Here is a 19,321-nt window from a genome sequence, read left to right on the forward strand (position 1 = left end):
ACCTCCAGGAAACCCTTCCGAGATTGCTGGGAGCACTGTGCTAGGGGATCCAGGACAACCTGTCACTGGCTAAGCTGAGTGAGGAAACGGAGGCCTGGTTTCCGTGACTCTGAGGAATGTCAGAGAGCAGGTGCTGCTTTATCCATATTCGCAGTTTTCCTCCTAGAAATTCTGCCTGGCTCCTCCTGTGTCTGCCTCTAGATTGCGGCACCCAGCACCACCAATAAGCCACCGTTTTAATTTTTTTTTTTTTAATTTTTAAAAAACGTTTATTTATTTTTGAAGGAGACAGACAGAGCATGAGTGGGGCAGGGGCAGAGAGAAGGAGACACAGAATCCAAAGCAGGCTCCAGGTTCTGAGGTGTTAGCACAGAGCACGAGGTAAGGCTCAAATTCACGAACTGCAAGATCATGACCTGAGCCAAAGTCAGACACTTAACCGACTAAGCCACTCAGGTGCCCCCAAGCCACTGCTTTTATTTCCACAGAACACACAGTGGGCGGCGCCTCTCTACAGAAAATTCAACCACTTGACTCCCCAACAGTGGAATGGGTGGACTGAGAGGGTTTCGTGGTGCCATCCCCTTACCCAGGGTGGCAAAACCGAGGTCTTGGATCCACACAAATCTGCTGGCTGTTTTGCTTGGCACAGTTTGCTGCTATCTTCCTCCTGAGGCCCTCAGAGGCCCCAGTTTGCACAGCACAGGCTGGAACAGAAACCTCTCATTCATATGCCAGTCTCCCTGTATACATGATTGTCTCTTGTTTTCACAAGACCTTATATGATCAATTTTAGTCCCAAATTTGCAGATGAGGAAAACTGAGGCCCAGAGCAGTGAAACACACCTCAGTCTGAGCAGGAATTAAAGCCTGGATCTCTGTGGCCCCAAAACTCACATGCTCTGCATTACATCACTTGCCCTTCCTGTCTGTCAAGTGAGGGGGCTGTTCTGGACACTCTTGTGTCTCTGTGGCCGCAGCTGGAGGAAAGGCACGGCTCTCAGAGTCAAGACCCAGGCCTAAGTCCCCCTTTGGACCAGAGCAGGGGAAGAGTCCCAGCCCCTAGGCCAGCTAGGGAGGTAGGAGGGCCTGCTTACTGTTCCAAATGCAGGGTCTTCATCAATGTCCCTGATCTGCAACCCCAGGCGAGTCAGCTGTCACTTCTCCAGTTGGGCCCCACTCAGTTCCCCTACTTGTGTTCTTCGAAAATGCCAACCAATCTAGTAAAACCTTGGCATTCAATTATTCAGCCCACAAGGTTTGGGCCACACAATTGCCTGCGTGGCCACTTTAGCTACATGAGTCCTTCTCACCACCTTCAGCTTTTCACTTCAGCGTGGTGCCCAGGCCTCACAAGTGCCTGGTTGTTAAGGAGGCTATGTAACTGGAATCTTCCTCTTCAGCAATTAACACCATGCTCTCACACCCCTAGCAGCATAATTGCACTCATATCCTGCCTGCCCCAAACTCGCTGCAATGGGGGGGGGGGGGGGGGGGGGGGCAGAAGAGGCAGGTCTCTCCCTAGGAGAGCTCCTTACTTGTTCAAGGTCCAAAAGGCAAGGATACCTTTAAGAAATTTTGCTTTGGGGGATGCAGAATGCCAGTACGTGGCCTGGCGTACTCCCTTCCACCCAGCCCCCCTCCCCAAGGTTGCAATGGCTTTTAAGAAAGAGAAAAGGTTCAACCCCAACACCGAAGGGGCAGCAGCAACTTGTACCCGTCCCCATCAGGACACATCAGGAAGCTTTTTCCTGGGGCACCTGAGGATGGAGGGAGGCATGAGCTGAGCCAGGAGCTGACTCTCTACACGTGCCATGCTGGGGTTCCCAGTACCCAGCCAAACTCCCCACAGGTGGGAACTGAAACATCCTATTATAGGCGAGGGCAAAGGATCCAGCCAAACTCGGGTGTAGCATACATTTGGTTTAGGCTCAAAAGGACAGTAATCCGTATTTGTGGGGAGCAGAAAACTCTCAAAACATCTCCTTTCTCAGTAACACTTCACTGTGGCTGACCCACTACATCAAGGAAAGCTGGGGTTGGAAGGAGAGCGACCGAGAAAAAAGCCCACATTCCATGCTACCTTGCTCTCATCACCTCGTTAGCTCCGGCTACAAACACTCCAATGTGCCTCCACACAGAAAACCTTTGGCCTATGGCTGCACCTGGCTGCACCTTTCCTGGCCCAGGAATAAACTTGGAGACCCTTAAAACAAAGAAAACACAACAAAACCCCCAACAACTAAAACTTGAAACAACAAATGTGAAATGGACAAACAGCAAGGAATGCAAGAAACAGGATCCCCAGCCCCTGCACTGAAGAACTTTCACCAGGGTGGAATGCCTGCCCCCAAGAAAGCCTGCAGGACTGGGCTCTTACTCTCCTCACCCCAAGGAAGCCACAGGAACAAAACTCTCAAGGAAAAGGGCTGGGCACTAGAGCGGAGAGCTCTTTGCAGGCTGGCTGCAGGCTTCTTCTAAAGCCTTATGCCTCCAAGCGTGCTCCTCCCAGGATGGTGGCCACCTAGGGTGCTTGTTAGAAATTCAGGTTCTCAGGCCCCACCCTGGACTCAGCAAAGCAGCATCTACATGTTAACAAGATGTACGGTGATCTCTGGGAGAAGCCCACCATAAGGCCTGGGTGGAAAGAGGCAGAGGCCTGACTTGCCTAAGTAGACTCCTCAGGGCCTCCAGCCAGTCTGAAGCCTCTGGCCTTAAGGAGAAAAATCTCGATGTCTCCCACGGCTCCCTCATAATTGCTCCCCACACAGCAGGGCACAGGGCAGCTCCCCCTGCTCAGTCACCCGCCTGGTCAGGAAGGAGCATGGGTCTTCTGAGCCCATCTCAGTTCCTACTCTGCCAAACAGGGTCCACAGTACCTATACCACAGGGCTGCCCTGAGGACTCAAAGAGGAGTATGAAGAACCAGACAATAAATGTGGCTCCTGGCCTGCCCTTCAACCACTTGAGCAAATGCCCTCATTTCCAGGGAACACAGATAACCTGGTCCGGGTCACAGCTGAATCACCCGCACTGTGGAGGTCCTACTCAGAGCCCCTCTCCTTGAGTTCCCCACCTCCAGAATCTGGGGACTCTAGGGTACGTGGCTGAGGGAGGAGGTACTCCAAACCACATGCTCAATACAGTGTTTGTTACAGATACAAACAGAAGAACACATTATAGAGCAGAATGCAAAATCCACATGAATTTTTAAGATAAAAGAGGGGACTTCAAAGCAACTTCCGGTTTGTTAGTGGGCTTCTTTGGGCTATATGGTCTGGGAGGGCAAGTGGGGAAGCAGCCACCTGTGTGAGCATTCCTCCGCCTCTGGGAGGCTTCAGTCAAAGGGTTTGAGGAGCACCACCTTCTCCAATCTCCCTGAAACCGAAGTGGCAGATGGCCTCACCGCCCCGTAGGCTGCCACAGTGTTCCCAGCAGCCTCTGGAGTGCCCAATGCCATGCACCAACCAACAGCTTTTACTTTTTTTTTTTTTTCCAACGTTTTTTTTTTTTATTTATTTTTGGTACAGAGAGAGACAGAGCATGAACGGGGGAGGGGCAGAGAGAGAGGGAGACGCAGAATCGGAAACAGGCTCCAGGCTCCGAGCCATCAGCCCAGAGCCTGACGCGGGGCTCGAACTCACGGACCGCGAGATCGTGACCTGGCTGAAGTCGGACGCTTAACCGACTGCGCCACCCAGGCGCCCCTCAACCAACAGCTTTTAGACTGAATCAAGTGATACCAGCAACCAGTCTTGAGGTTCCAACCAGGTCTTCAGGGGAACCCACGTTCTCTGAAGGCTGTATGAACTTGAAACAATTAGATCCCGAGAACAGAAACATGGACACAGTAAATTTCTCCTGTGGTTCACTGTCCCACCGAAATCCTAACCACAGATGCCAGGCATTCTGGGAGGGCCAGGGGAGGGATAAAAATGAAGCTAACAGGGCAGGAAGAGAATTTTAAAAAAACAAAACTAAAAGCTATGGTCTTTTCCTACGTTACCCACAAAACAGCCCAGGGCAAGGCCCACATTTTCTGGACCTATGACCTCAACCACAGCTGCAGAGATTAGGAAATCAGACCCACCCATCAGAAGTGCTGGAATGAACAACTATGGGCATGAGTAACCAAAGCCCATGACATCAGCTAAAACCACCTGCTGGGACAGGCAGAGACAATGGCTCCTGGGGAAACTCACTAGGCCTTGCAGCCTGCAGGTAGGGGCTGGGGGGGTTAACTGGCAAATTTGGCAAAGATCAGGGTAGACAAGGACCTACATAAGAGGCACAAACCCTAAACTAGGCAACTGTTCCATAGGCTCTCTAGATGGACGACAGGACTTAGAGATAAGAAAGGCTCAGGGAGGTTTAGGAACTCGGCTGTGCGCACAAAGACAGCAAATTCCAGAGCCAGGATGGGATGCAGGTGCCCCGAACTCCGCACCTCACTCTTTCCCCTGGGCCTCCGGTCATTCCATTCCAGGTTACCCACTTCAAAAAGAGCCACTGACTGCCACACAGAAATGGCCAAGCTGACAACAATTACGAAACAGAGAGCCTCGTCAGGTGAAGTCCCACCCTGCTGCCCAGGATCCACACGTCAGAGCAATAAACAAACACCAGCAGGGCTTCTCTATTCTTTCTCTTCTCTCCTCTACCTGTCCTCCCTCTGGCTAAGGCACTGATGAGCAGGGAGCAAAGGAAAGTGTAGTGGACACCTGGGCTCCACTGAAACCCCAGGCAGCTGGGGGAGGATGGGGCTCTAGCATCAGGACCACTCCTGCTGGAAGGCTGGGGGACAAAGCCATAGTCATGACTTGCCCTGGCTGCTATCCTGACTCACGGCAGGAGTCTAATGCTCGGAATGGATGGGAGCAGAAGCTGTTGTTTTGGGGGCCACACAGGCAGACGGGCACAATACACACCAGCTCGCGACCAACAGAGAAGCCTTTTTAGTGGTCCCCTCAAAGGAGAAGATGTGAAACAGCTGGGGCCAGAGCCTGCGAAATGTGCCAGGCAGGAGACCCAAGAATGGCTGCAAGTCCTGTTGCCCATCAAGAGCTCACGATATGGCCCAGGTGCCAGCCCCACGCTGTGTGCATGCTAGGCAAGTATACCTGCCACAGGGCCCAAGGAGCTTATGGTCCAGCTGGCGGGGGTGGGCAGGGGAACCACAACAGACAACTGAGCAAATACACATAGACAAAATTGAACCATGTGTAACTGCCATTTTGTGGGTCAAATTTGGTCAAAATTAATAATTTCATACAGTTCAACCTGATCAGAAGTTGTCTCACACATTATGAAGGAAGCCCAACAGCAGTAATTAAAAAAAGAAAGAAGTCCGACCCATCCAGACAGGGTGGTTGGGGAGGGATGGGAGAGGTGACACTTAGGACAGTTGCAGAGGAGAGGGACGGGGGAGCCAGCATGTACAGCCAGCACACAGGCCAAAGCCTGCAGCCCATCTCCCTAAGATCCCTAAAATCAGCGGTAAACTGAGCACAGAAATCAGGAGGGTCCCAAGCCTCTGAGGCCTCAGCACTGTGGGCCAGCAGAAGTCCCCTAACCGTGTCTATATGACAGAGTCCACACCCATGAGGACAAAAGACGGTTTTGGGTGAAAGGGTAATAGCCTGACCACGCCATTGCCCTGGGTCTTCACTCTGCCCCATATCCTCCCACTCTGCCATGTGATCCACATGGGCCCTCCACAACTCTCAGACTAGGGTCAGCTGGCGTGACCTGTTTTGGCCAATGGGGTGACAGCAAATCTGTAGCCGAGGACTGAAAAGTGCTCGTGCATTTCTGCTGGTGCCTCTGCTCTCCGCCATCACCATGAGAAGTGAATGTCCAGGCTAGCTTGCTGGTCCCAGAAGGAGGATGAGAGGCACAGAGAAGAGAGATGAGTCACCCCAGTCACCCTGGCTGGAGCTGTCCTAGACCAGCCGACCCCCAGACATCACGGACAGCAGAGCCACCACCTGGCCAGCCACCCCAGATGACTGAGCAAAATCCACACAGAAAGCTGTCTGCCACTGAGGCTTTGTGGTTGGTTGTTACACAGCAGGACTATGGCAGTACATGCGAGAGACCGTACAGGAGGTACTCAGTATCTGTCATAGGAGTAAACAAGTTCCAATTTCATTTCTAAAAAATTATGGGTTTAATAATTTATCAACTGTGTAAACTACAGTACCTTCTATACAGGTTTTCTACAAAAACATATCTTGCGCTGTGAATCGACCGCTCCATCAATCGTACCGGTGATGTCTAAAAGAAAACAAAGTGATTCATTGACTCAGGTCAGGAGGGCTTGGAGGATGCTTGTTGCTCCCCCCGCCTACGGTCTGTGCTGAACACAAGAATAGAGAAGCCATGGGATGGTGAGGCAGTCACCAGAGCAGAAATGTGGGTCTAACATGGGGCTCAGCTGTGCTCCGCCCCCCCCCCCCCCCCCCGCCCTCGCCACGCCCCGAAGCTCTCGGTGGCCGCTGCAGCAATGCAGGGACGGAGGGCTCAGCAGCAGCAGCCTCTTTCATAGGAGAGGTGAGGCTCAAATGGATTATCAGTTTGGGGAAATGCTAGAAAAACCACCAAGTGCTGTCCAGTGGAAAGTGTGGTAATTATGGAACTAAATAGTGTGCATTTGCTTAATGTATGCCCGAGGTAAAGCCCCGAGAGGGCTGGAGTGTGTGTGACATGCTGGGGACTCTGCCATCAGTGACTGAGGGCCTGGCTTTCCGGAACCCCACAAAGATGTGAGACCTTTGTGCCTCTGCACAGGACTGGCTGGGGATCACTGCAGACCTTTGCAAACTGGGAAGGACTGTGCCCAAGTGGGCAAACACTGCCTCACTCAGCCTGGCCCACAGCACCCACGGGACCTGGACTAGCAAATCAGAGGCATATTCAAAGCCGTAACCCAGGAATTTCCTGGGTGTTTATCTGTCCATCCATCTTCCTTTCCATTTTTTTCCATCCTCTCCTCACTTATGACCCTCTGCTACCCATATGTTGCTAGCACCCCACTCATCCAACTCTCCTTCCGTTCCTCCTTCCTTGTCTATCTTTCTTCCTCTCCCATGGCAGACTTCCTTAAACGGAGAAACACACATATGTCCCCTATATTCAGATATATTAGACACAATTTAGATTTGCGGTTGAGTGCCTGTTCAGGAAAAATAGGGTGAGTAAAGGGGGAAAAGTGCCAACCTCAGATGCTCTGACCTGTATCACTTAGGTATTTGGGGAGACAGAAACTCATACAGTTCTGCTCATATCTTTCCATCTTTAAAAGATACAGATTTGTGGAAGGATAGCTATAGTCACAACTGCCCAGCTCTGGATCAAACCACTCAGCTGAGTGGCTGTGTCAACATAACAGGCTGTAGGGACCTCCCATCTCCTTCATGGACAGCATCCATGCTGGTCTTCCAGGTTGTGCTTACAATTTTGAACCACAGGTGCCGATCAGGCTCTCTTCAGTCAGCTCTCTTTTAAGAGACTCTGTCCCTATTCACATGCCAGCTAATAGAGGGGGTCTAAGCGGCATGTTTGTGCCCTGTGATCTGTGCCAACACCTGAATGACCCACAGGGAGACACAGGGACCAAGGTGAGCCAATCAAATTCTTTCTCCCAAGAATTTGAACCAAGAGCCAAAGGTGAAGGTTAGATCAGTGGTTCTCAAGAGTGGCTAAAATGAACAAATCAGGAGACTATAGATGCTGGCGAGGATGTTGAGAAACAGGAACCATCTTGCACTGTTGGTGGGAATGCAAACTGGTGCAGCCGCTCTGGAAAACAGTGTGGAAGTTCCTCAAAAAATTAAAAATAGATCTACCCTATGACCCAGCAATAGCACTGCTAGGAATTTACCCAAGGGATACAGGAGTGCTGATGCATAGGGGCACTTGTACCCCAATGTTTATAGCAGCACTTTCCACAGTAGTCAAATTATGGAAAGAGCCTAAATATCCATCAACTGATGAATGGATAAAGAAGATGTGGTTTATATATACAATGGAACACTACTTGATAATGAGAAAGAATGAAATCTGGCCATTTGTAGCAACGTGGATGGAACTGGAGAGTGTTATGCTAAGTGAAATAAGTCAGGCAGAGAAAGACAGATACCATATGCTTTCACTCATATTGGATCCTGAGAAACTCAATAGAAGACCAGCGGGGAGGGGAAGGGGGAAAAAAAGAAAAGTTACAGAGAGGGAAGGAGGCAAACCATAAGAGACTCTTAAATACTGAGAACAAACTGAGGGCTGATAGGGGGTGGGCGGGTGGCGGGGGAGGGGAAAGTGGATGATGGGCATTGAGGAGGGCACCTGTTGGGATGAGCACTGGGTGTTGTATGGAAACCAATTTGACAATAAATTTCATACCAAAAAAAAAAAAAACAAACCATGCAAACAAACAAAGCATGCATTAAAATCACCTGGAGAGCTTGATAAAACACAGATTGCTAGGCCTCATCTCTAGAATTTCTGATTCAGCAGGTCTGAGATGGGGCCAGAAAATTTCTAACACGTTCCCAGATGTTCCTGCTGCTCCAGGTCTAGGCACACTTGGAGAAGAACTGAGTTAAATAATGTTGAGCCCAGAAGGAGTCAGGTTGTGAACACTCAGGCTCACAGGGACATCCCTACCAACTTAGTGGCTAGCTGAGGCTGGTGGGGGAGGGCACTAGAGGCTGGGACTCAGAGAGCCAGGAACAGGAAGCCTTGGCCCCAAAGACAGAGAAGGCTGAGCAGTGCTGAAGGTCCAGCGAGGCTTCCTTGCAAAGTTCCCCTCCCTGGAAACCATATACCCACCACGGCAAGAACATTTTCAGAAGGCTAAAGCTGAGCATCTGAATGTACCTGGGGACGAGTGTGGTGGTCCAGCATCGTGAGCTGCACATATGTCTGCAGCGTGAAGCCCCATCGACAAGCATCGCGGTACAGCAGACCCTGCAGAAGGGAGAATGCAGCACTTTACCCCAAAAACCTCGAGCTGTAGAACTCTGGTCTCTTCAGTCACTGATGGCCATCTCGTGAAACCCACATGGGGCTGTGATGGGGCCAAGGATGAAGCCAACATGGTTGCAGGGGCCTCAGGACAGTGTGGACAGACTAGAGCAATTATAGGACAACCAAGTAACAGCTGTAATAGGAGCCTATATAAAGTCGGAGGGAACAGTCAGTCAGTCATTCAGTGTTTACTGAGTCCCCTGCAGTCAGTTCTCTATCCAGCACTCAAAGTGAGCCCGTTAAACCTCACTCAGCTCTTGATGTTCCTCCACTCAGAACCTTCCAGGGGCTTCCCATTGAATTCAGAATGAAAACCAAACCCCTTACCAAAGCCCACAGGGCCCTAGAAAATCACTTCCATCTTCCCTTGTCTCCTACGACCCTCCCTCTGACTCAATGTGCTTCCAACCACACAAGCCTCCTGAGTGTTCCCCCCAAACACCCAAGCATGACCCCACCTCAGGGCCTTTGCATTTGCTATGCCTTCTAACTGAACACTTTTGCTCCAGAAAGCTGTACTGCTCACTCCCTATGTTTAAGTCTGTGCTCAAGTGTCCCTTTGGCAGAGATGCCTTCCCCAACTATCTTATCCAAAAGAACAGCCCCATGCCCATCATTCTCTGTTGCCAGTATATATAAAACAGTCCATGTTCCATTTTTCATTTGCTAATAATCTTAAATTCTTCTCGTTTCCACATTTTTCCTTTTTTTCTCTCTCTCTCGGTGCTAACTAATGAAATTCCAGTGCTCCGCATAGAAAACTGCAAACTCCTACCTGCAGGTGAAAGAAAATCTCAGAAAGCTTAGGAGAAACACTCTCCATCTGAAGGCTGAACAAACATCTCCCTGCATCAGAAAGCCAACTCAGATAAAGTGATGAATTGAGACTTCACAAAACTACCAATCTTGCCCTTCTGTCCAGAGCAGAAATGTGTCTAGAAATACCTAATTCTATCATATTCTGTATCATGAAACTGTCTTTGGAGATGCTCTTTGCCCCGAGGAGACTCAGACTCTTGAGACCGGGACTGTGTCCTGTACAATGTCACCTCTGAGCCCTAACATCTATGACCTATCTTAGCTGGTTCCTAAAGAATATGAATGTTTCCGAGGCTTCTTTGTTATGCCCAAAGAGAACGACTGGCATTCTACCTTCTCCCACATGCACAGAGGTGAAACTCTTTTCACGTCTCCGGATGCTTTATTCAAAGGCTCTGAGAACTTCTGCCTTATTTAATTAATACCCTTTTGCCTACTTCGGGTATCTTCACAGCTCCCATCACCACCTACCAAATCACTACCGAATTGTCTTCTGCCTCCCCACACCAGAATATTAAGGCCAAGAGAGCAAGAGCTTTGAGATGTCACTGCTCCAGAGTCTAAACAGTGCCTGGCACATGGCAGGCATTCAATAAATACTGGTTGAATGAACGAACGAATGAGCACCTACTAAGTGCCTGACAGAGCGCTATGTTGTAGCAAACACAGTCGGCCATATTAGACATAGTCCCTGCTGCTAGTGCAACTCAGAGTCTAATGAACCACACAAGGAGATGTCACTTGTGTTGCCAGAAATGAGAAGCCAGAACAAGCTCCCCCTGCTCCACGGGTCAGAGCTACTAGCTCTGTCATTTACCAGAGGTATATGACCTTGGGCAACTTACTTCAGCTGCAGTTTCCTCACCTGAAAAGTGAAACTAATCATCCCTACAATACGGGGCAGGAGCCCAGAACCATCATCCCTTTCTTAAGCTCCCTCTTACCAGACTCAAACTCCACCCATCTCTTTCAAGCAGCCAGAGCAGAGCCTCCCTCATGGGGATGGAAGGAAGGAGCTCAAGCACATTGTAGCCCCTGCTTGCTAGGTCCACCCTTGGGAAATCAAGAGGTAGCTACAGGGTGAGCCGAATTCAGCCCCTGGGCATTGCCAAGTGCAAACCCAAATCAGAGGTTTACCGAGCAACTTTGTTACTTAGAGACAGGTCCTAGGGGAGACCTAGGTTCTACTGGGTTCCTTCTAGAAGAGGATACGGGTAGAATGAGCCACAGGAAATGGACACCCCTGGCAGCCGAGGCTGACCACCTCGGACAGTTTGGGATAGTTGACAGGAGGTCCCTGTGATCTGCAAACGCCCAGCCAGGCCTCAGAGCTCCTTGACCTCAGAACACCAATATGCTGCCATCTTCCAATTGCCCCTCCCTCTTTTCCTCCACCCCAGCTAAGAGATAGGAAAACGCCTGGGCAGGGAGGGGGCAAACTCAAACACTGGCACACCATCTGCAGCCACTTAAGCCAAAGCTGGCAGTTCACGCAGAAGACAACACACCCACCAGAGGATTATGGCCACGGACATTTCTCCACTTGGGCACTGGCTCCTGTAACACCTGCAAGGAAAGAAAATATCAGAAGTCTACTGTTCCTCAAGATTTGGGCACCCAGGGTAGACCAAAATAGTGGGGCAATCCTCTCTTCGAAGCCACAACTCTATCTAGACATGGCTTTCTCACAGGACTTCCAAAAATGAACTGAGAACTCTGTGCATCCCTGAGTACACACATACCACCCTTCTGGGTGCCCTGGGAGCTGAGGGCAAGGAAGGTTCTCTCAATATCTCCTTCAGGTGTTCCATCCCAGCCCTTAACGTCCCCATGCCAGGCTGCGCAGACAGGGGATAGAAGCCAAGACAGAAGCTACTTGAGGCACTTCCGGCTGTGGTTTAAAGCCCAGCTTGCCAGCTTGGGGGCTCTCGCGTGACCTCAGCAATTTGCTCTGCCTCCATTTCCTCCTTTGAACTCTGCATTGGGCCCACTGACAGCTAAGAGTCATGTTTCATTAGTTTACTCCCTAAACTGTTCCAGAGCCTTTCTAGGAGTACAGGTATGTGCTGGAAAGGATTTAAATGGTACTCTCAGGGCCAAGAATTTGAGAGTACCCAGATCTATCTGGAGGCCTGAAAGTGCATGTAAGCAGGTTCTATAGGTCACAAAAGACCAAAAGAAAGCAATGCATGGAACCCATGAAGAGTAACGTCCTCTGACACGTTATACCTCTGTGCCTTTGCTCATGCTGTTCCTTCTGCCCAATATGCCCATCTCACCTCAGTTCACATCAACTTTCATTACATAGAAAATTCCTATAGATCCTTCAAAATCCAGCTCAAATATCCTTTCCTCTGTGAATCACTGCCTGCCCCTCAGCCCTCCATTGCTGTCCTGAGTAGCATATGCTGCACCACCCAGGCCCACCAGAGGCTGGTCACAGGCAGCCTTGACCTGTGCTCAATCTATGGCACTGCCATTCAATACTTACTGAGGACTCACTGTGCCAGGTGCCATGCTAGGCAAGAACAAAAACCACCTCCGCCTCTGCTTTTATGGAACTTTAAACTTACTGGGAGAAGCAGACCTTAATCGGATCATCACAGAAATCACGTATTTTCAAACTCTAAGAAGAGGTATAAAACAAAGATACAGAGGGGCCAGAAAAATCTACACCAAGGTGGGTAACCTAGCTGGGGAGGTCAAAGAGCACTGAGCTGAGATCTGAAGGCTAAGTGAGTTCTTCCTAAAGCCACCAAAGCCCTTCTTCACGCTACAGAAAAACCAAACAAGGGTGTGGCCCCTGGAGCCAGACAGCCTGGGCTGGGACCTGGCTCTCTGCCACACACTAGCAGTGTGACCCTGGCCATTCATGTAACCTCACTGAGCCTTGGTTTCCTCCTCTGCAAATGAGGTGATAATTGCACTGACCTCACTGGGACTACTCTTATGAGGATGAAATCAATTAGATAATATATTGAAGCCTCAACACAGGCATATAGTGCCTGGCATATAGTATTATCCTCATTAGATGTGAACTCCCATTGTTGTTATTTTTATTATTGTTGTCCATTGGCCCCAAGGTCCTACATAAGAACGTTAAGTGTTCCTAAAGTGCCATGTGGAGTTATACCACTCAGGTGTGTCAGGAGTCCCTAAGACCCCTGCCTCCCAAGGTTTGATGATTCACTAGGAGGACTCACAGGACACAGAATATAGTGGTAATCACAGCTGAGATTTGTTACAGAGAAAGGGTACTAAACAAAACCAGCAAAGAAAAAGGGTGAACAGAGCAAAGTCTACGAGGAAACCAGGCACAAGCGTCCAAAGGGCCTCTTCCAGGGGAGTCACCCAGGAAGCACTTAACTCCCCCAGTAGCAAACTGTGACAAGATGTGTGAGGTGGTGTTCCACCAGGGAAGCTGGCCCGAGCCTGGGAGTTCAGGGTTTTTATCAGAGCGCAGGCATGTAGGCAGTCTCTGGCCGGCACATCCAAAAATTCCAGACTCCCAGAAAGAAAGCAGGTGTCCAGACTAAACCATATTGCTTGCACAGACAGTTCAGGCACAGAGAGCCACTTCTATCAGTTGGGAAATGGTGGAATTCTCCCAAAATCAAAGTTCCTACACGCCAGTCAAGGGCCAACCTCGCAAACAAGCCTCTCCGAGGACACCAGTCTTGGGCCTGTGAACTCTTTCCTGCACAAGCAAGACAAGGGCTACAGAATGTTTATTCTTTTTACCAAACCATATATATGTTTAATAGAAGTAAAAAGCAAGAAGGGAAAGAAGGAAAGAAAAGACTCCAAAGGTATGAAAATTGTAGGATCTATAGTGACAAAAAAGAGCCATAAACAGAAAAAATTACACCGCAGGTAATTACACCGGGTAGATTTGAATCTACCAGGAAGAAAAGTCAGGGTCTTAGTGTAGAGGCACTTCTTCAAGATCTGTGAGGTTATTTTGAGTGACTGGCTGTAAATGAACTAGAGATTAGGTTAACTGGCTCCCCATGGCAATACTCTGTAGCGTGCACATGGATATCACAGATGTGACACCATAATATGCTCCCCACTCTCAAGTCTGACTTCCTTCTCCACATGCAGACCCCTCTTAACCAGAATGCAGGAAAGTCTATACCTGCACTGTCTGACACGGTGGCCAGGAGCCACTTAGAGCTATTACAAACTTCAAATGTGACTAGTCCAAATTGAGATACACTGTAACTATAAAATATGTTCCATATTCCAAAGACCTGGCATGAAAAACAGAACGTGAAATAATTCACTGATGATTTTTCTATTGATTACATGTTGACATAACATTTAGATTATGTAAAATTAAATATTTGGGTTTGTTCGGGTTTTTTTTTTTTTTTTTTTAGCAAAACCATTAGAATTTTACATTACATATGTGGCCTGCATTATATTTCTATTGGATATGGCTGGTCTACACCCTCTGTAAGTCACTCCATCAAGCTTTCACAGGTTCTTTCAGAGCCGGTGTGGAGGCCGTACCTCAATCCCTGTTGTTTTGGAGAAGAACTCGAGGCATGTCGTCTTCCCACTTGCAATATTGCCCTCAACACAGATCTAACAAAAGACAAATACAGATTAGAACTGAAAGTCGAGCATCTAGGGGAGCATCAGGGAAGAATTTCTAGGGAACGGCTCACGTGAACAGCATAACTGGTTCAGTCCAAGAGTTCAATGTGCACACAGAATTCCCTCCACAGGAAATACCCAAGGTCCCACCATTAGTAGTAACAAACGGATTCCCACCCCTGGTGGTCAGCTCCAGGCCCACGATTGGTGGCCGCTGGTGGCCACTGGGCCACTGCCCTCCAAGACAGACCCTCCCTTACATTACTTCCTAGGCCATACATTGCTTGCCACAGCCACCCTAGCTCTGCCCTTCCCTTGCTCAACCCCTCAGACCATCAGATTTTAGGCCTAAGGGTCCAGCCTCCTTAACAAGAGCCTAATGGCTTTGAGGTTGGGAAGCATGTATATGTTATCTAGAACTTTTTTTTTTGTAAATTAAAAAAAAAAATTTTTTTTTAACGTTTATTCATTTTTGAGAGACAGAGAGAGACAGAGTATGAGCAGGGAAGGGGCAGAGAGAGAGGGAGACACAGAATCTGAAGCAGGCTCCAGGCTCTGAGCTGTCAGCAGAGCCTGACCTGGGGCTCGAACTCACAAACTGCGAGATCATGACCTGAGCCGAAGTCAGACGCTCAACCGACTGAGCCACCCAGGCGCCCCTGTTATCTAGAACTTAACTCACTGCTTTACATGGAAGAACACACTCAGCTATGGACTGGAAAGTATTCAGACTGGAGAGAAGGTTGAGCACCTTGCAGTAGGCCAGGCCCAAAGATGGGTAACATGCACCGTTACCACATTTCACCTTGCCAGAACCCAAGCAATGGGTCCTAACACTTTCACAGAAGTGAAAAATGAGGTTTGTAGAAGGGCATAAAGCAGAAAGGACAGCTGGAACCCACACTCTGCTGACACTAACTGCAGTGGGAGAGAGGGCTCACAGACAGCCATGAGGGCACAGTGACCTTTAAACTCAGGCCGGAGGCACCCAGAGAGACGTGGCCCACGTATGTGACTTGCCCAAGGCACCAGGCCTGGCGGAGGGAAAAGATGGAATCACACCTAGGTCTGGCAGACCCCTTTTCACGACCCCAGGGAAGCCTCAATCACACCCCACATAAAACGCGGGGTCACAGTGGGCCATCTCACCTTGTTCCCTCACTATAAATTCTGCCAGTCAGCTGTGACTATTTCCTCCTGCCCTGATCCTAATGGGTATCGAGGAAGGCTAGACAATGACATTTCTAACAGATGCCAGCTCACTCCCGTAGAACTCAACACGGCAAAATGAACTCAACTGAGTGCACAAAAGGCATATCCCATTAGGGCAACTAATGGATGTGATGTTTTATTGCTGTTCTTTAAAGGAAACAAATTATCCTCTTCCCAGAAAATGAGAACAAGCTCAGCCTAGACACTGCTCTGCACAGATTGTTTCTTTCCTGTTCACTGCAGGAAACAGATTGCTTGGATGAGACCTTCCTCCAAAAGGGCGTGTTCCTATTCCGTGGTGGTGACTAACTTCACGGTTGCAGGTCAGCAAAGATGAGGACTTGAAGCGTCCTGTCTGGTGGGATGTCCCCTGGGCACCTCAGTTTGTCACCTCCCACTACCCACATATGGCTCTTCTTCCTGTTCCAGTCCTCAGGAAAGGCTGCACCATCCACCCAGACAACCCAACACCCTGGTAAGTCTTCTGTCCTCACCCAGTAACTCAGCAACTCCTCTGGACCCTGCTTCCTACTCATCTGCAGAACCTGGCCTGTCTCCCTGGCCCCTACCCTATGTGACTGGAGTGGCTTCCCCACTGGCCTCTCTGCCTTCCACTCTGGCCCGGCAGTGGCCCTCAAGTCCACCCATGGCCCACCACCATCTCTTCCTGAGAGGCAAAGTCTTTTAGAGGCTCCAGGTGTTGGGACCTGTCTCCACGCCCCCATGCCAGCTCTCAGGGGACCGGCCAAAGCTTTGGGCCTGCAGGGTCTCTTCCTTCTATGACTCACACTTGCAGCTCCCTCTGCTCCAACACTCCAGCCTCCCCCTTTCCTTCATCTCCCAGGAGGCCTCAAGGCTCCCCAAGTCTCCCCTCAGTCACTGTCCTCTGGACGCTCTGCCCTCTACTCACAGCCCCCAGAATCACTGCTGTTCCAGGTCCACCATGGCCCTATTTATTGCTGTCTCTCCCATCAGACCAGGGACTCACTAGTGACAGGGGCTGCTTGGTCCCCAGATCCACACAGGAACGGAGAAGATTTGAACGATAAACAATAGCCATGGGCCTAAATGCAGGCTCCATACCACTTCTAATGGACCTACTGTGTGCCTGAGTGCATGTTGAACCATACCCAGAAAGCAGCCAGGGTAAGTCTGGCTCACATCAGTGCCTAGCTCGATAATTAATAGCACAATAATGTATCAATTCTCATTCAGCTCAACATTCTACCCCCTTCTCCTTCTGTGGTGTCAGAACCCACCCCACCTCTCATTTCAACATACTTTGGTAAATCTCAAGGCTCCCAATCACCAATCCTCTCCACGTGACTTTATTCCATCCTTGGCCTTCTCCATCACCCCGAATACCCAGGGCGCTTGCTCACCTTTTCTGCCCTCTGCAGATACCAGCCAAGGTATTCCTGCCACCATTCACCAAACCACTTTCTTCCAAGCCACAGAAGCTACCGACTTCTGGCTCCCTCAAGAAACTGAGCCTCTGGATTGATGGTGACCAAAATATTGTTCCTCACCCCAGCCAGCTAAAGTCTCCAACATCCCCATGAACATGTCCAGCTTGGCCCTCCTTTGACCTTCAACCTCACACCAGTCCCAGTCCCATGTCAGAGCTGGCATCTCAAAGTCACTACACTGACTGAACCCATGTCTGTGGACCCATATGGATTCTCTCTGGTATCCCCACCCACCCACCCATCTCAGCACTGGAGGACAGGGAGCAGCAGTCAGCAGATTTTCCCTCACAGCCAGGCTGCCAACCACTAACCCAAAGTGAAATCAATCTTTGCCAGACAGGTGAGCATTTTTCAAATCCCTTTGTAATCATTCATCAAGCTGACAATCCAAATCTACCTAAAGGCTGTGAATACATGTATGCTCCTACCTGCGTAGACTCTTGATATGGAACCTCGTAAGAGGTGGCCTCTGGGAAGGGGGTCTGAGGCCCAGGGGTGAAGACAGACTTCCTCATCCCTGGAGATCCTCTTATATTTTTGTTTTTAACTATGTGCACATATTTCTTCACTCACCTCTTCTCTCTCCTCTCTCTCTCCCTGTGCATATACAATCCTCCTGCTCTCTCTCTGTATATAATCCTACATTGGGGAGTGCACATAAATGAGGGACTTACCACTGATTTTTTCTCTTTTTCATTTTCTCTATCTTTATCTACAAAAGAAAGGAAATCAATTTTTAAAGTCAGTTTTAAGTAATTCACTCTTCTTTGTCCTAGTTTTCAAAACCACCACAAAGAACAGTCATGTTTACGCTTACTCCCTGGCCTAAAAATGTTTTCTAATGACATCTGAGTCCCTCCATGGGTGGATGGAGGCAGACCCACCACTGCTGTCTACCTACATGGACACTATGCAGCTGCTGCCTGGATCCTGTTGGCACCTCCGGGCCCCAATTGTGCTCAGCTTTTTTCACATCATATATCATACTTTCCATTTTCCATATATTTCATATTTATGGTCCTCACAGATGGGTCCAGTAAGTTCAAACAGAGTAGCCTCCAGTGGGACGCGACGGTTAAGAGTGGGCAGCAGGCATGGGTTTCAGCCCAGGGCTGACACCTTGGCCCAACCACCACACAGGCGCCACCCAACAACCCAAGGCCAAAGAACGCTAGGATTTGGCTATAATGGTGACTCCCATTTCTGAAAGGGGAAGTCCCTAGTCCCAGGGGAAGCAGAAAGGCTCAGAGCCTAAACCACCCACCACCCACCGGGAACTTGTTAACTGCAGCTGCCAGCCTCCGTCTTCCCCAAGGCCAAAAGAATCAGGACTAGGAGTGGGACGGGGACTGGGGCAGCGCGCACTCGCGGGGGTAGCGGATCCTTCTGCTCTCTATAGGGCTCCCCAGCTCCGAACAGAGAGGGGCCGGAGCCCCACGGCCCCACCCACTGGCGGCCACCCATTGGCGGCCGGCTGGGGTCCGGAGTAGCTGCCAACGATTGCCCTCGCCCCTCCACGCCCCCGCAGGAAATCCCGGAGGCTTGGAGTAGTTTCGGGTTCAGGCCAGAGGGCGGGGAGTGAGACGGGCAGCCGCTGAGACCCAAGGCGCGGGTCGCTAGACATGGAACCGAAACACGCGTTACCCAGAGGCCAGGCCCGGCGCTGCGCCCCACGCGTCCCGGGGCCCGAGGCGGGACTCCCTGTCCCCCCGCGCCGCAGCGCCTGGGCGGCCCAGCACCGCAGCGACCGCAGCAGCATAGCCCGGCGGGCGGATCCGGCGGCTCCGTTTCCTTCCTGCGCCACTCAGCGCCAGCGCAGCGCGCCGCCTCCATCCCCGCGCCGGCTGCCGGGGCGCCTGCTGGCGCCGGGCTCTTAAAGAGACCCTGTCGTATTTCACCCTCTCTCCCACCCGGAAAGTACTTCAAGGTGTGGGCAAAGCCGTTTGCAGCCAGGACATCTTCCCGCCAACGGGACCCCTGACTTGGCAAGACCTGAGGGACGGATGGCCAACAATACCAACGACTGGTTGGTTAATAAATTATTGGAGATTACTTAATCGAGCACGTGTTCTATCCAGGCACCTGGCACGTACTTAGGGTATCATTCATTCTTCTCAACGATGATCCTCCAAAACTTAGGTAACTTGATTAAAATGATCAGAAGTAGGGGCGCCTGGGTGGCTCAGTCGGCT

At 50.2% G+C, this 19,321-nt stretch overlaps 1 protein-coding gene across 7 annotated transcripts in view; it reads right to left on the reverse strand.

Moving 5' to 3' along the window:
* TK2 (thymidine kinase 2) overlaps positions 1 to 18,962 on the reverse strand; it is a 32,262-nt gene extending 13,300 nt beyond the window's left edge. For 2 of the 7 annotated variants that reach the window (XM_058706892.1, XM_058706894.1), the window contains exons 1-6: positions 18,576 to 18,765; positions 17,804 to 17,841; positions 14,362 to 14,436; positions 11,359 to 11,412; positions 8,878 to 8,967; positions 6,203 to 6,276 (exon numbers count right to left, since the gene is read on the reverse strand). In XM_058706892.1, the coding sequence (XP_058562875.1) occupies positions 6,203 to 6,276; positions 8,878 to 8,967; positions 11,359 to 11,412; positions 14,362 to 14,436; positions 17,804 to 17,841; positions 18,576 to 18,753 (509 nt within the window). In that variant the 5' untranslated portion in view covers positions 18,754 to 18,765. The other 5 variants (XM_058706895.1, XM_058706893.1, XM_058706898.1 and 2 more) reach the window with 5 other exon arrangements.
* Between the last annotated feature and the right edge of the window lie 359 nt (positions 18,963 to 19,321).

Source organism: Neofelis nebulosa, chromosome 17 (genome assembly GCF_028018385.1).
Source record: "Neofelis nebulosa isolate mNeoNeb1 chromosome 17, mNeoNeb1.pri, whole genome shotgun sequence".
NCBI classification, from domain to species: domain Eukaryota; kingdom Metazoa; phylum Chordata; class Mammalia; order Carnivora; family Felidae; genus Neofelis; species Neofelis nebulosa.